Below are 16,832 nucleotides of genomic sequence, written 5' to 3'. Positions count from 1 at the left end.
GGACAGTGTTCCGGGGTAGGAGGAAAGAGACATTGTGGTTGGGAGACATGGAGCTTGCGGACGTTTTTGTCCCACTGAGTTTCAGCTCGGCGCTCGGCGGTCTGCTGGTGCTGCTGCTGATCTATGTCGTCTCCTCTTCGGCTTCCAGCTCGCAGGAGTCCCGCAGGGAGCCTCCAGGGCCCAGGCCGCTCCCCTTGCTGGGGAATCTGCTCCAGCTGGACCTCCGTAGACCACATTGGACCCTCACGGAGGTGAGCGAGTGCGAACCCGGCTGTGACACGGCGCACACTGATGATTGATGAACTGATGACGCGTTTACTAACCTTGAAGTAGAAGTTGAAAGTTACGACGCATTCTGGGTTTTGTTTATTTTGGACTCTAGATGCCATTCGACCACGATAATACCACTCGGCACTTTTGGACTCTTGGTTTTGTTCCGCCCTTTTGCCGTCATTCCAATTGTGTCCTTACACGACCTCTAATAAAACATCTGAGATGCAAAAGCAAAGTCCACTTCTGAGCTAAGTGGTCATAACTTTTATTTTGAAATGTGGGATTACTGCATGATGGTTTAAAGAATGTGTGGCTTTGGTGAACTGAACCCTCTGAGGTCAAACAGTCCTTTCTTCTGGTTAATCTCCTATTTGTTCACATTTTAAAATAATTTTCCCTATTGCCTTTTACCTTTTGCCGATGAAAGGGTTGGAATGGGTACTCCGTCTTGTATAGAGATGCTCAACAGGTGGTGCAGGTTTATTATAATAATATTGGATAATGATCAGACCAAACCCGGATAGCAAACAGATACTTTGCATGTGAAATTGATGGCTGCAGCAGTGTAAGGAAATGTGACAATGCGAATGTAAAAGTATATTAAAACAGTCAAAATGACGGCTTCCCAGCCTTTCCTCTCTTCTCCTTCCTCCTGGCACAAGCAAGTGCATGCCATTTCTGGCTTCCGTGTATGTAAGCACGCACACCCACCTGTACCCACGCGACCACGCCCCTCTCCACTCATCCATCCGTCTTCTCTACCGCTTATCCTCACTAGGGTATGCAAACACACAAACTTATAACCTGTATCCTACAAACCAGCCCCGACTTATTCATACCCACAATAATTACAAAAAGATAAACAGTAAGGGACGTACACAAATGTTTCAACACAAAAAAATCCCGTTAAAGTTCATTTAGAAGTCCTTTACTTCACAATGACCGAATAAATATTTTGAATAAATCTATTCAAAAAGGTTTGTTCCAATATCCTAAAAGAAAAATTCCTGGAGAAAAAAATCCACAGTAATCTGCAGTCTATATAAAGGCCAGCAACATCCTTATGCTGCCTCAATGAGAAGACCCACCAGCTGATGCACACTCCTGCCAGGTTCTCGTGCATAGCCTTCATCTCTCTCTCAGCCCTGACGAAACCTCCTCGATCACACGGTTCTTCTCCTTCAAGTGCACAAGCTCTGCAACCAGCTGCTTCTGGGCGCGCTCTATCTCGCTGTCATAGACCACAAGCTGCGTCCTCGATTGACCGCAGGTCCTCTGTGAGTCTTGCAGCTGTATCTGACGTTCTCGCAGCAGGTGGCGCTGCGCACACAACTGCTCCTATAGCTACACTTTCCTCAGCTGCAGAGCAGCCATGAACTCAGGCTCCTCCTCCACCTGAGCGACATCCCGCACGGCCTCTGCATTCTGCAACTGGTCCACAACGTTTTGGTCAGACTTCCAATGACCCGATGGCTCCAATTGTGCTATTGTCGACCAGTCCAGTTGCTGCTGCAACGTGTCCACTTTGGCAGTTTGTCAAGCAGTTGTATCTCCAGCTCAGCAAGGTGGCGTCCTCTCTGCCGGGCCCGGCTCTCCTGGAGAGACAGTTCCCTCCACAGAGCCCCGACATCCTGGCTGTAGCTGCATGCTGCTTCACTGCTCCAGCAGGAGGTCATCTCGCACTTCAGACGCCTGTTCTCCACCTCTGGAATGTCCAACTGTTTGTCCAGGTCCTTCGCCCCTAGTTCTGAGCGAGATCTCTCCACTTTCTGTGTTTGAGCCAAAAGCTTCTTCTCCAGATCCTCAACTTGAGAGTGCAGCTGCTCCTTGTCCACACCACCGCTTAGCACCGCACGTTGTTCGTGCAGCGCCGTCAAACTGCTTGGCTGCCCAAGCACGGTGTGCTGCACTGCTTCAGAGCCCCGGGAAGCCCAAAGTTCACACACTTGGTCCTGAAGAGTCTGGACAGGCAGCTGCTACTGCCTGAGTGCAATGATTCAGCAACTCTGCAGTCAGAATGGCGTGCTGAGAACAGCCAGGGCTGGGCAGGGACAAAAAGGAGGTGTACTCCTCACCATCACTCATCACAATGACACCAATCACTGGGACCTTGATCAGCCTCCTCCAGTCTTTGAAGATGCACTCCCTTCTGACTGGTGCTATGATCCTCTTCTTCCCCTTTTATGTGAGCAGGCTTTCTCAATGTCAGATGTATTTAATAGCAAGCATTCAGATGTTTTGGAAGATGTTGTGACCAACTCCAGTAACTTTTGATCCTCCCTGGAAAGTCCTGGCTGCTCTCAGCGTTCTTTAGAATGTGTGGCTTCTACGGTGAACTGATGAGGTGAAACAGTCCTTTCCTCTGGTCAATCTCTTATTTGCTCACACTTTAAAATCATTTTCCACCAATAGAAATCATGCAAATTGTCACATTTTTACAAGTGTAAAAAGAAGTGAAGCAGTGTTAAAACAATAAATAATCTCAGACAGGCTCGCTGGCCTCAGCTCTCATGTGATGTCACGCATAGTTTGGTCAAATTGTTTGACTTTAGAGTTTAATTTGTATTGTAACTTCTTTTGAAATCCCTGCCTCACCTGGTCCAAGATGTCCAAGAAGTATGGACCAGTCTTCACCTTCCACATGGGGCCCAACAAGGTGGTGGTCCTGGCTGGCTACAAGACAGTGAAGGAGGCACTGGTCACGTACGCCGAAGACTTTGGAGAGAGAGAACCTCTGACCACCACCAAGGAGTCCAAGCTGGAGTATGGTAAGAACACACACACGCATACACACACACACACACACGACAGGTCCTAAACACTCTGTGTGTTCTCTTGAGGTGTCATATGGAGCAACGGTGACTCATGGAAGGAGATGAGACGCTTCGCTTTGACCAACCTGAGAGACTTTGGAATGGGCAAGAAGGCGTGTGAGGACAAGATCATTGAGGAAAGCCAACACCTCATGGAGGTCTTCACCAACCACAAAGGTACGCAAATTGTCATCCTCTCTGTGATCCGCCTGGCCACCACTCCTGATGTTTTCTGGTGTGGATGTTGCAGGGGAAGCGTTCGACAACAACCAGATCATCAACTACGCTGTGTCCAACATCATCTGCTCTCTGGTGTTTGGCAGCAGGTTCCGCTACGACGACCCCGTCTTTGTTGCCATGGTGCACCGCGCCAGCAAGGGCATCCAGCTTTTGGGAGCTCCAACCATGCAGGTCCTCCTTTTTACACAACCTTTTGAGGTTAAACATCTCTTGTGAGACAACAAGCAGTTAAACAACAACCACACTGACCCAACAAGCAAATACAAACATTAGGGAAGAAAGTCTAGTTTGTCTCGTGTGGTTGCCTGGAACACGCTTTTACAAGGACAGGATCAACATCTTGCCTTTTGGGTGGTACGCTCAAAGGTTCTGCTTTTGTACCCTTGATCGTTTGGGAACACGCATGTAAAGGTCAAGAGTTACCTTGGTGTCCAACCATTCGTAAATTGAACCTTAAGGGACACGTGGACACCTGCTGTACGTCTAGTTAAATTCTTGGCAACCCATCAAGATGACAGGATTATAAGTCTTGTTGGTCGTCTGGCTGCTCCATTTCTCATATGGGGAATAAATAGGAGTGGTTCTAGGACAGAACCCTGAGGCACGCCACATACCTCACAGACAGCCAGAGAATGACTTATCCAAACAAATCCCCGTTCTTCCACAGTTGTACAACATATTCCCGTGGTTAGGAAAGTGGTTCTTCTCAGTGAGAGAGGAGCTCCGCAGTCTGGGAGCCGCCAAACGCAAGATGGCCATGGAGCTGGTCCAGGGCCTGAAGGAGACGCTCAACCCACACGCCAGCAGAGGCCTAGTGGACGCCTTCCTTATTCGCCAGCAGCATCAGGAGGTCTCACAACACAACATGACATCTTACCTGGTACTTTAGAACTAAACAAAAACCAACACAGATGGTCATTGATTTCCAGGAGTCCGGGGACTTGGGTCACTTCCACAATTCAAACCTGATGATGACAGTGTCCAACCTGTTTGCTGCTGGCACAGAAACCACCTCAACCACACTCAGATGGGGACTTCTTCTCATGGCCAAGTACCCAAAGATACAAGGTAACGAGACACTTGTCCATGAAATAGCTTAGTCGAGGAGCAGTGGTGCAGCAGGTCCAGCAGATGGAGCTGTCGGTAAAAACATCATAAAGCAAGGTGAAGACAAAGCTGCGTGTAAACTTTCAGAACAGGTCCGTCAGGAGTTGAACAGCGTGATCGGGGATCGACAGGTCCAGGTGGAGGACAGGAAGAACCTGCCCTTCACGGACGCTGTCATCCACGAGACCCAGAGGGTGGGCAACATCGTCCCCATGGCGCTTCCTCACAGGACCAGTCGGGATGTCACCTTCCAGGGTCACTTCATCAAGAAGGTCTGCCTGAGGAGAAAGCAAAAATTCTTGAAGGATGCAAATGGATGTCATGTGAGTGGTTTTGGTCTCTAGGGGACGACGGTGCATCCTCTCCTCATGTCCGTCCTCTACGACGAGGACGAGTGGGAGAAGCCGCACTCCTTCCATCCCGCACACTTCCTGGACAAAGACGGGAACTTCTTCAAGCGAGATGCCTTCATGCCTTTCTCTGCAGGTGGGTGACTTCTTCGTGGAGGGGGTGCCCACCCATCAAGTGCCCCTCCCCTTCAAGTGTTTTTCCACCTCCTCCAGGTCGCAGGGTCTGTCTGGGAGAAAGTCTGGCCAAAATGGAGCTTTTCATCTTCTTCACCACACTCATACAGCACTTCCGCTTCACCCCTCCCCCGGGGGTCTCAGAGGACCAACTGGACCTGACCCCGCGACTGGGCGGCACCCTCAGCCCCGTGCCCCACAAACTGTGTGCTGTCTCGTGCATGTGAGGTTAGATTGCGAGCACTTTCTGTTGTTTGCAATCATCTCATAGGGTTTTACTCTTGAAAGTATAAATGCGTAAGACCGCTAATATTACTGACACAAATAATTGTGCTATGGAGTCATATAGCAACAAATGGAAATTGTGCTGAATAAAGATTTGCTTGCATTATGATTTATCTTTTGGGAAAGAATGGCTTGGTGTTGGTCTGGAACGCAAACGTGAGATTTGTGAAATGTACAACACAAATTATTTGGAAGTTACACAAAACTACAGTAAATGCATCTATGGCAGTGGTTCCCAGACTTTTCACCGTCGCATACCCTTTCTGACATTTGACTTGAAGCCATGTACCCCCTACTACTAAAAACATAAACCATTTTTAATTTTCATGAAATTGATATATTAAGCGGGCCGCACGGTGGTTAGCATGTACTTTGAAGTAGTTAGCATGTTGGCCACTGTCAGGTTCAAGCACCCTAAAACATTCTAAACACAATTAGAAAGAAGACAACAAGATTGCTTTTACTCGTGAGGAGAACAGACAGAGATGTACTCAGTTTACAACCTCGATCCGTTCTGAGTAAATTCTGCGTTCTCCTCCCTTTTATTCTGTTGGGGATTCCCTAGTTACACAGAGCACGTTGCAGCTCTAAGGGGAGGGGGAGAACAACAGCTGCAACGTGACAATACAATCTGTATCTAACTGTGTATGTGGGTGTGTGTGCGTGTGTGTTTGTTCACATAAACAAACAATCAAGAGTGTGAATCTGTAAACATGCAGCGGGCTTAGAAACAGAAGGTTCAAAAGGTCCGGTGGATAAGATGAAAGCACATCATAAATCCAACAGTTACACCAGAACATTCCAAGCATCTGTTGTTTAGCAGTTCCTGTTTGTTCTTCTTGATCTACAAGGAGTCTCTGTGGATGAGTGCATAGAAAAGATAACAAGTAAACATGACTAAGGAAGGAACAAAATCAGCTGAGCGCTCATGCGGTCGAGAGGAGTTCCTTCATCTTCTTCTCCGTAGCCCCATAAAATTTTACTGCTCAGACACACACATACACAAAGAGGTGAACAAAGGAAGATACATTTTTTAAGACAAATATATGATAACATTTACATACATTTCTCCAACACTATACTGTACTTATTTTAAGACACTCAACAATAATTCAATCAATAACCATCAATGCAAACAGTTATTCTAAAATGTACTTGTAATAATTATTTACCCACTCAGTGAATTATATATTATATACAGATATAATTATAACAATTATATAATTATATTATTCTATATTATTATATTTTTGTCCTACACATCCAAAGCACATCACGTTCTCCTTCAAAAAAAGACATCTTGTGTCCTTTCATTCCAAAGAATGCAAATGTCCAAATGTCCATCTCCACTTAACATACACACTTCTACTGGTGAGTTCCTTTTGTTTCCAGGCTCTAAATATTTAACAGGCACAACAATAGTGGCAAAACTATTGCCTCTTGCCTTTGGCCTAGATTGAGACTTGGGCATCTTGTATATCTCCAAAAATGTCAACGAATCTCAACGAATTCCACAATGTCAGGAATTGTAGGTCAATGACAAAACTTCTCCTGAATATCACATGCCACAGTGGTCCAATAATCACACAGCTTTATTTGACAACTGCTTGCATCATTTGTGGCCACGTTCAGGCCTCCTGTAGCAGCTCCCATAGAGTTGCAGTATTCCTGTAGCAACAGACCATTGGACTGTGCATTTCATATTGAAAAATGGTGAACTCTGATTTTAATGTCAAAGTGACGTCATAGTTTTGCTTTGTTTCAAGTGGGTGTCCTCATACCAGACAGGCAGTCCTACTCTGTGGGTTGGGCTTGTTGTCTGCAGAGACAGTGGTCCAAGCCAGGACAAAGAAGACATTGTGGTTGGGAGACATGAAGATCGTGGAGGTTTTTGTCCCGCTGAGTCTCAGCTCAGTGCTCAGTTCTTTGCTGGTGCTGCTGCTGGTTTATGTCGCCTCCTTGTCGGCTTTCAGCTCACAGAGTCCCACCAGGAGCCTCCGGGGCCCAGACCGCTCCCCTTGCTGGGGAACCTGTTGCAGCTGGACCTTCGCAGACTGCATTGGACCCTCATGGAGGTGAGCGAGCGCAAACCCGACTGTCACTCAAACTGCAAACTGTCGTGTGTTTTCTAACCCAGACGTTGAACGTTGTGACGCATTCTCTATTTTGTTTATTTTGGACTCTGGAAGCCAGTAGACCATGATAATGCCACTGCACTTTTGGACTCTTGGTTTGGTTCTGCTCTTTTGTTGTCTTTCCAATGATGTCCATGGAAAACGTTTAACAAAACAAACATTTTAGATGCTTCTAAAAAGCAAAGTCCGCCTTTGAGCTGAGTGCTCATAACTTTTATTTGAAAGACTTTAAGAATGTGTGGCTTCTATGGTGAGGTCAAACAGTCCTTTCCTCTGGTTGATCTGGTCTGTTCACATTTTTAAATAATTTTCTCTCAAAAGAAATCATGTAAATAGAAATAATTTGTTCCAGGGTCAAACTGTGGCCATCATAAACCTTTCATTAGGTGTTAGAGGCACAAGGTTTTGTCACAATTTTCCAAGTGTAGAAAGAAGTGAAGCAGTGTTAAAACAATACATGGGTCTAAAACTCTCATGTGACGCCACACAAGAGGGCAAATCCAATTTCATAGTTTGGTCAAATTGTTTGACTTTAGAGATTCCACTATATTGGAACTTTTATTTTGAAATCTCTGCCTCACCTGGTCTAAGATGTCCAAGAACTACGGACCAGTCTTCACCTTCCACATGGGGCCCAAGAAGGTGGTGGTCCTGGCTGGCTACAAGACGGTGAAGGAGGCTCTGGTCATGTACGGCGAAGACTTTGGAGAGAGAGAATCTCTGACCACCGCCAAGGAGTCCAAGCTGGAGTACGGTAAGAACACAAATACACACACACACAAATACACACACAGGTCCGGTCCTAAACACTGTGTGTGTTCTCTTTACGGGTCATATGGCGCAACGGAGACTTGTGGAAGGAGATGAGACGCTTCGTTTTGACCAACCTGAGAGACTTTGGAATGGGCAAGAAGGCGTGTGAGGACAAGATCATTGAGGAAAGCCAACAACTCATGGAGGTCTTCAACAACCATAAAGGTACACAACCACAACAACACATCTTTTTGTCCTCTCTGTGTTCCGCTTGGCCACCATTTCTGATGTCTTCTGGTGTGGATGTCACAGGGGACGCGTTCGACAACAACCAGATCATCCACTACGCCGTGTCCAACATCATCTGCTCTCTTGTGTTTGGCAGCAGGTTCCGCTACGACGACCCCGTCTTTGTTGCCATGGTGCAGCGCAGCAGCAAAATCGTCCAGATAGTGGGCGCTCCAATCATGCAGGTCCTCCTTTCTATGCAACCTTACTGGGGTTAAACATGTCCTGTGGAGACAACAAGCAGTTAAACAACAACCGCGCTGCCAGAAGCAAACATGAGGGAAGAAAGTTTAATTTGTCTCATGTAGTTGCCTGGAACACACTTTTAGAAGGACAAGATCAAAATCTCTTGGGTGGTACCCTCAAAGACGAGGTGAAGAGTTACATTAGTGTCCAATCATTCGTCCTAGATTGGACCTTGAGGGACACATGGACACCTGCTGTACCTTAAGTTCAAGTCTTAGGAACCCAACAAGATGTGCTTAGAGACATCAGGATTAGAAGTCTTGTTTTTTGGGTTATTGCTCAATTTCTCCTATGAAGAATAAATAGGAGTGATTCTAAGACAGAACCCTGAGGCACACCACTTCTTACAGACAGCCAGAAAATGACTTCTGTGAGAAGCTTCTCCAAACAAATCCTCGTTCTTCCACAGTTGTACAACATATTCCCGTGGTTAGGCAAGTGGTTCTACTCAGTGAGAAAGGAGCTCCGCAGTCTGGCAACCGCTAACAGGCCATGGAGCTGGTCCAGGGCCTGAAGGAGACGCTTAACCCGCACGCCAGCAGAGGCCTAGTGGACGCCTTCCTCATTCGCCAGCAGCATGGGGAGGTCGCACAACACAACATGACGTCTTACTTGGTGCTTTAGAAGTAACAAAGACCAACACAGACGGTCCTTGATCTTCCAGGAGTCCGGGGAGGTGGATCACTTCCACAATCTGAACCTAATGATAGTGTCCAACCTGTTTGCTGCTGGCACAGAAACCACCTCAACCACGCTCAGATGGGGACTTCTTCTCACGGCCAAGTACCCAAAGATACAAGGTAACGAGACACTCGTACATGAGTTAGCTTAGTCAAAAAGCAGGACCAGCAGATAGAGCTGTTATTAAAAACCACATCATTAAGCAAGCTTTTGTAGTGGAAACAAAAGCTACTGTTTGACGAAGCTGCAAGTAAACTTTGAGAGCAGGTCGGTGAGGAGCTGAACAGGGTGATTGGGGATCGACAGGTCCAGGTGGAGGACAGGAAGAACCTGCCCTTCACAGACGCCGTCATCCACGAGACCCAGAGGGTGGGCAACATCATCCCCATGGCGCTTCCTCACAGGACAAGTTGGGATGTCACCTTCCAGGGTCACTTCATCAAGAAGGTCTGCCCGAGGAGAAATCAGACATTCTAGAAGGATGCAAATGGATGTCATGTGAGTGGTTTTGGTCTCCAGGGGACGACGGTGCATCCTCTCCTCACGTCCGTCCTCTACGACGAGGATGAGTGGGAGAAGCCGCACTCCTTCCATCCCGCCCACTTCCTGGACAAAGATGGGAACTTTTTCAAGCGAGATGCCTTCATGCCTTTCTCTGCAGGTGGGTGACTTGTCCGTGGGGGGGCACCCACCCTTCACATGCCCCTCCCCCTCTTTCCACCTCCTCCAGGTCGCAGGATCTGCCTGGGAGAAAGTCTGGCCAAAATGGAGCTCTTCATCTTCTTCACCACACTCATGCAGCACTTCCGCTTCACCCCTCCCCCGGACCAGCTGGACCTGACCTCACGGGTGGGAGCCACCCTCAGCCCAGCACCCCACAAACTGTGTGCCGTCTCGTGCATGCGAGGTTAGATTGAGAGCACTTTGTGTTGTGCAATCATCTCACAGGGTTTTCCTCTTGAAATTATAAATGTGTAAAACCTGTCATGATCTGTGTGCTGCTCTGCTGCCCTCTGGCTGTTTTCTGTTGCAGCACACGGGTACCGGCAGGAGGAGCTAATTTGACACACCTGCAGGCAATTAAGGAAGCTCTTCTTAAGCTGCAGTCCAACACTTGTCCAGTGCCGGATTGTTACTCAGCCCACGCCTACTACGTGCTCTTTCCAGCATCTAGTTACCTCGTATTGCTACTCTCTGGTCTTTCACTACCTTGTTTGCCTGTTCCTCCTGCAGTTGGGTTTTTCCCTGCAGTGGTGAGTTATTATCCTGCTTGATTGTTCAGCAGCGTTTTCATTTCTACTCTGCCTACCTTTTTGTGCAGCTTTTTGTGTTTTTGTATTTTTCTCTCTGCTAGTTTACGCAGCACTCTTAGTTCTCTTATCTTTTTCCCTGTGACTAGGTCCAGGAGTTTTATGTTGTACTTTCTAGTTTTGTTGTATGTTTTTCCCCACTTGTGGACAACCTTTGTTAATAAACTCTTTTGTTACGATTGTGCTGTCTCTGCATATTGGAATCCAAGTCCCGGCATAGCCGTTCCTAACAAAACCGCGAATATTACTGACACAAATTCACCTTCAAATTCAAATTGTTTGTCAAGAAAAACAATTGTGCTATGGAGTCATATAGCAACACATGTAAATTGTGCTGAATAAAGGTTTGCTTCCATTATGATTTATCTTTTGGGAAAGCCTGGCCCGCTTGTGGTCCCTGACGCAGACGTGAGAATTGTGAAATGTACAACACAAATTATTTGGAAGGTAAACATATTCAGTGACGTATGTACTGTACTGTAGTGACGTGCGGTATAAGTATGTAGAGACACACACACACACATAATCCATCATCCTTTTGGCAGTCAAATTCAGCAGATCATCAAAATATCTTGTATTTGACTTGTTTGTAAATCTAGCTCTAGCTGGCACTGCTGTTTGTGTATTCCAATAAAGTTTTTTTTCACGGTGGCCTCATCTTAGGTTTCTGCCCTGTCTTTTATCAGGAAATGAGCAAACTCAGCGATTTTTACATATTAAAATGTTAAAAACGATTGGAATCATACACATAATGCATTTATTATGCAGTTCAATGAACAACTATTAACATTTATTTTTATGTTATTCGTTTTGTTGTTTTTCATCATGACAAATGAGGCTCTGCCTCACCTGCCTCCCCTGACTGCACGTCACAGTTGGGTGCCATGAGACCCACAACTCACGAGACGAGATGATGCAAGAGATTGAGTCCACAAGACAAGATGAAATTTCAATATTTTTAACAAAGTACAATTTAAAAAATATGACTAGACAAACAAACTTTTTAATTTAAATGTGTCAGAAATAGGGCTGTCAAATGATGAATTTTTTAAAATCAGATTAATCACGGTTTTCAAATTAATTAATCATGATTAATCACCATGTCACACGGTGTTACCTTATATTACCTTATCATATTCCTATGTATTTTAAACTAGCAAAGAGTACATTTGGAATACAGGAAGAGAACAAATGTATTGCAATTGATGGGGGGTAGAATTAAATAAGCTTTGTGTCAGGAGCTGTGGTGCTGCTCTGCTGCCCTCTGTTATTGCAGCACACCTGTTGACTCATGGGAGGAACTCATGCACACCTGCAGTCAATTACCTCTGGGACTACTTATACCCTGCTCCGTCGTCAGCCAGATTGTCTTCCCATGCACACCTAATTCCTGCTCTCATTTTCTCAGTAATTCGTTGTACCCTTGCTTTCTGGTCTACCCTTCCCTGCTTGCTAGATTTGCAGCAGTGGCTTTTTGTTTTGCACTTTGTAGCTTTTAGAGTCTGCTTGGTTTTCAGCAGCTATTTCAGTTGGCATTTTTGTCCTGCTAGTTTTTTCAGCAGTGTTTTTGTTAACCCCGTGTCTTGTCTCCTGCCATTCCCGTGCATGCAGTTTTATGAGTTATTCTTTTGTGTTATATTTTTCCCGCGGATAGGCCCGGAGTTTTTGTTGTACTTTTTGGACTTGTGAATAATTTTTTCGTTCCACAGACATTTGTCTCTCTGCGTCTTGGGATCCTAATCATCGGCTACACGCCGCCTGTGACAGTACAATCTGGCCACGATGGATCCCACAGAGTTAGATCATTTTCGATCTGCGCTAGCACACCAGGGACAATTTGTGGGGAGCCACGATAAGTCCCTCCGGGACATCATGGAGGTCATTAACGCCTCAACCACCAATGTCGGAATGTTAGTTGCTAATGTTATGCAAAAACATTCACAGAGCGTTTCTAGAATGTTTAACCATTTTATTAGAACATTGACAGTAGTACATTCCAATGCTTATTTTGTTTACAGCTACTTAATTCAAAATGTATGCTTAAACTCAAGCACCTTTCAAACTGAAAGTAAACCACTGTTTACATGAAGTTCTATGACCTCCCCATCAACAGTGTAGTACATCCAGAGTGACTTTGTGAGGTCTGATTTTTTTCAAGAAGGCAAGTGACGCAAATGTATTACTCTTCTGAACACATAATTCTTTTAATAATTACTTTAGTGTCCTCAGCAACTAAGTGGGGGGAGGGGGCTAAGTCACTGTTGATGGGGATGTCAAAAAAATCCCAACTATCCCTACAAGTGCAGTTTTCCTTTAACAAGGGACCCAGACATACATTTTACTGCTCAAAGTTTGCCCTTTCTCACAATCTGTTCTAGACGGTCCGACTCAAACCAGATCAAATTTTCCCATAAGTAATGTGAATACAATTAGTCTGTTCCAGAAAGCCAAAAATGTTAACACAAAACATGTTTAAATTTCTCCCCCCCCCCCCCCCCCCCCCACACACACACACACACACCGGATGGATGGGGGGGGTAGGATTAAATAAGCTTTGCTTCTTCCTACTGTCACGGGCGGCGTGTAGCCGATGGCAGGATCCCAGAATGCAGAGAGACAAATTAGTCCATGTACAGGAATTTATTTAAAAAAAAATTTTTTTTTTAAAAGTACAAGAAATCCACAATACAACAAAAACTCCGGCCCTAGCCACGGGAAAAAAAACCTAACACAAAAACGTAACGCGCTGCACACACGGTAACAGGAAAGACAAAAGTGGTTCTCCAGAAGCCTTTGAAGAACGCGCTGCACATGGATGATGTGGTCCTGCAAGGAATTAGGGGGGGAAAAAAAAAAAAAAATCTAAAAACACAAGACTGATTAATCATGTCTGAGTATCATTAATTAAGTTCTGGAAAACTGCTGGGGCGTTGGTAAGGCCGAATGGCATAACTAAACATTCAAAATGCCCTGTAGCGACGAGAAAGCAGAATCCATTAGAGGCAACGAGTAACTGTACTTAACCGTGATCTCATTGAGACGACGGTAATCAATGCAGGGTCTGAGAGACTTATCTTTCTTCTCTACGAAAAAGAACCGCGCCCCTAGTGGCGAAGAGGAGGGACGAATGAGACCTGCCGCTAATGGAGGTAGTGATATAGTCCCGTAGGGCGGCTTGTTCCGCACCAGAAACGTTGTATGAACGGGCGCTAGGTAATGGAGCATCAGAAGTGAGCTTGATGGCACAGTCATAAGGTCTATGAGGAGGTAGGCTCTGAGCCTCGTCTTTACTAAACACAGATGCAAGATCATGATAAACAGTCGGGACTTTAGCAAGGTCAATTTTCTCCTGGCGTGGTTCAACTATCGGACTCTCGGGTACAGCGGATCGGAGACAATTAGCGTAGCAATGGTTTCCCCAACTCTTAATGTTCATGTTCTGCCAATCAATGGATGGATTGTGTAACCTAAGCCAAGTGAACCACAATCCCAGAACCACCCGAGCGGACTGGGAAGGAATAATAAACTGAATCAACTCATGATTCCCCGAGAGTCGAAGAGTCAATGGCTTAATTCGAAAGGACTCTTCGGCCAACAATTGCCCATCTAACAAGTGCACAACCTTGGGTTCTACTATACTAACCTTAGCAAGTTGATTATTGTCGACAAAGGCAGAGTCCAGAAAGCAATCGTCTGCACCTGAATCGATAAATGCTGAAACCACAATACTTTTACCCCCCCCAATGATAATCCCGGGCACCTGGAGTCTCAGTTGGGTGGAGCCAACGCCACCTTGTCGTACTCAAGTTGATACTGTAGGTCGATCACTGGCTTTGACGTCACTTGACTCCGGGGTGCTTCCCTTCACGACGTCGGGAAGCTGTGGTGAACGCGGTGAAGGTCTAGCTGGGCACCGGGCGAGGCGATGATTGGCTGCACCGCAGTAGAAGCACAGCTGTAGTCGACGGCGACGTATGCGCTCGTCCGCCGTCAGTCGACGTCCTTCGAGCTGCATGGGTAACTCCGTGAGCAGTGAGGCAGGTTCCACGGTTGTGGTATCCATGAATTCATCCTCTGTTGATACCGGCGGGGATCGTCGTGGCACCTGCCTGAATCTCCTGCTGAGTCTCTCTTCCGAGTGCTCTCGATCCCGTTCCCTCAGCCGATTATCCAGGCGTATCGCCAAGTCAATAAGGTTGTCTAGGGTGGTGGTCTCATCCCGAAGTGCTGGTTCGTCCTTAAGACGGGGATGAAGAGCCTTACGAAATATATCCTGAAGTGCCTTATCGTCGTATCCGCTCTCTGCAGCCAAAACCCGGAACGCAATAGAGAACGCGGCCACCGAATTACCCCTTTGCCTGAGGTCCAGCAGCTTACCGCCGGCTTCTCTACCCCGAAAGGGGTAGTCAAAAACTTTACGAAATTCGCACAAAAATGCCGGAAGGGATGAGCGAATGGTGGGTTTAGCTCGGCTGACGGCGACCGCCCAAGCGGCTGCTCTTCCTGAAAGCAGGCTCATCATGAAGGCTATCTTGGCTTGGTCTGTGAAATATGTGCGAGGCTGCAGGTCAAACACTAATGAGCACTGGTGTATGAATTGCTCACCTGAACTAGACTCCCCAGGAAAACGAGCGGGATGCGGAATGCTAGGTTCTTGGTAATAGTCCGACTGTGGCAATATGGCGGTGTCCGGGTTAGTGGGAGCCAAGGTCTGACCCTGCAGACTAGGAGCAAAAGTTTGCTCTAGTCGCTGATCTAGTGTGGTTACGTTGGTAGACAGCCTGTTAAGAGCCTCCATAATGTCTCTCAAAGTCTTGTCGTGGCTTCCCACTAATTGCCCCTGGTGTGTCAGCTCGGAGCGGAAATGGTCTAACTCTGCAGGATCCATTTTGGCCAGTTTGTACGGTCACGGGCGGCGTGTAGGATCTCAGAATGCAGAGAGACAAATTAGTCCGTGTACAAAAATGTATTAACAAAAAAGAAGGGTAAATAACAAAAAGGTACAAGAAATCCACAACGCAAAAATACAACAAAAACTCCGGGCCTAGCCACGGGAAAAAACCTAACACAAAAACTAGAAAACGGAAAGCGCTGCACACACAGGAAAAAGACAAAAGTGCTAACAAAAAATCACTACTGCAAGAACTAGTAGGCAAGAACTACAAAAAAAACCCACTGCAGTACGAAAAACACGCAGGTGGCAAAAACAATACTTACAACTAGGCGAAGGGCAAGGTAGACCAGAGAGCAAGGAGTACAAGGTAGCATGGGTGGACAAGAGAGGACAAACAACACAGCAGGTCTTAAATAGTCCCAGCCTGATTAACCGCAGGTGTGCTTAAGCTCCTCCCTTGGGTCGACAGATGTGCTGCAAACAGAGAACACCAGAGGGCAGCAAAGCAGCACATAGCTCATGACACCAACTCCTTTTGGACATGTGGAACTGTGAAAGGATGATTCATGAGATGTATTCCATTGTAACCTTCATGCATGTTCAAATAAAACTAAACCAAACCAAACCAATGAAGGTAAACCTTAAATGTTCATTTATCCCTTTCACACATCATTTATATGTATTTAGATTTTTTTATGCACATAAGACTATGTATTATAAAACTATGTCATTGTAAATCTCTAATTGTAAAACTATACAGGCGTGTTTTGTGTTTACATTCTTGAGACTTGTGTTAGCAAAGACTCTTTGCTAACAGCATTTAAGATGAGAAATGCTTACCATTCCTTACTTGCTCGGGCTGGTGTTACACACTGGAACAAAAATAACGATAAGGCAAATAAGAACCATCAAAGTTGTCATGAATGAGCATGGCACACATGTCTGAAAATCTATTTACCGAACACTGGTTTCTTTAATAGCAGATTATTTGAATCAGACTTTCAATTGCGTTATTAATACGCAATGAGGAGTGGCGTTCAGAGACACCACGTCATTTAAGTTCAATTCACATGTTTTGAGTGAATTTTCTGGGATTTCCGAGCACACTTAAATGCAGCAAATTGTACTTCCGCATTAAGAATGACAAAGTGAGTGATAAGAATATCCACTTATTGATTTTCATTGCATTTCTCCTGATTTAGACCACCCATACACGCATGATAAAGACGTTGTTGTGATGTTCGGTGCGTTCGTGAACGCTTCTCGCGGTCTGTCTGGTGACA

General features: G+C 45.9%; 1 protein-coding gene and 1 pseudogene across 1 annotated transcript; both read left to right on the top strand.

The window, feature by feature from the left end:
- The first annotated feature begins 20 nt into the window (after positions 1–20).
- Positions 21–5,298, top strand: LOC129172259 (cytochrome P450 2K1-like). The gene is made up of 9 exons (XM_054761815.1): positions 21–251; positions 2,879–3,041; positions 3,114–3,263; positions 3,337–3,497; positions 3,994–4,176; positions 4,256–4,394; positions 4,521–4,705; positions 4,778–4,919; positions 4,997–5,298. Exons 1-9 carry the CDS (start codon positions 48–50, stop codon positions 5,182–5,184), a joined length of 1,515 nt encoding a protein of 504 aa, XP_054617790.1. The 5' UTR covers positions 21–47; the 3' UTR covers positions 5,185–5,298.
- Positions 5,299–6,810: 1,512 nt separating this feature from the next.
- On the top strand, positions 6,811–10,835 carry LOC129172258 (cytochrome P450 2K1-like; annotated as a pseudogene).
- Positions 10,836–16,832: the final 5,997 nt, after the last annotated feature.

Source organism: Dunckerocampus dactyliophorus, chromosome 19 (assembly GCF_027744805.1).
Source record: "Dunckerocampus dactyliophorus isolate RoL2022-P2 chromosome 19, RoL_Ddac_1.1, whole genome shotgun sequence".
Classification (NCBI taxonomy): Eukaryota; Metazoa; Chordata; class Actinopteri; order Syngnathiformes; family Syngnathidae; genus Dunckerocampus; species Dunckerocampus dactyliophorus.
The sequence above is the reverse complement of the archived record's forward strand: the minus strand, read 5'-3'. Positions and strand labels throughout refer to the sequence as shown.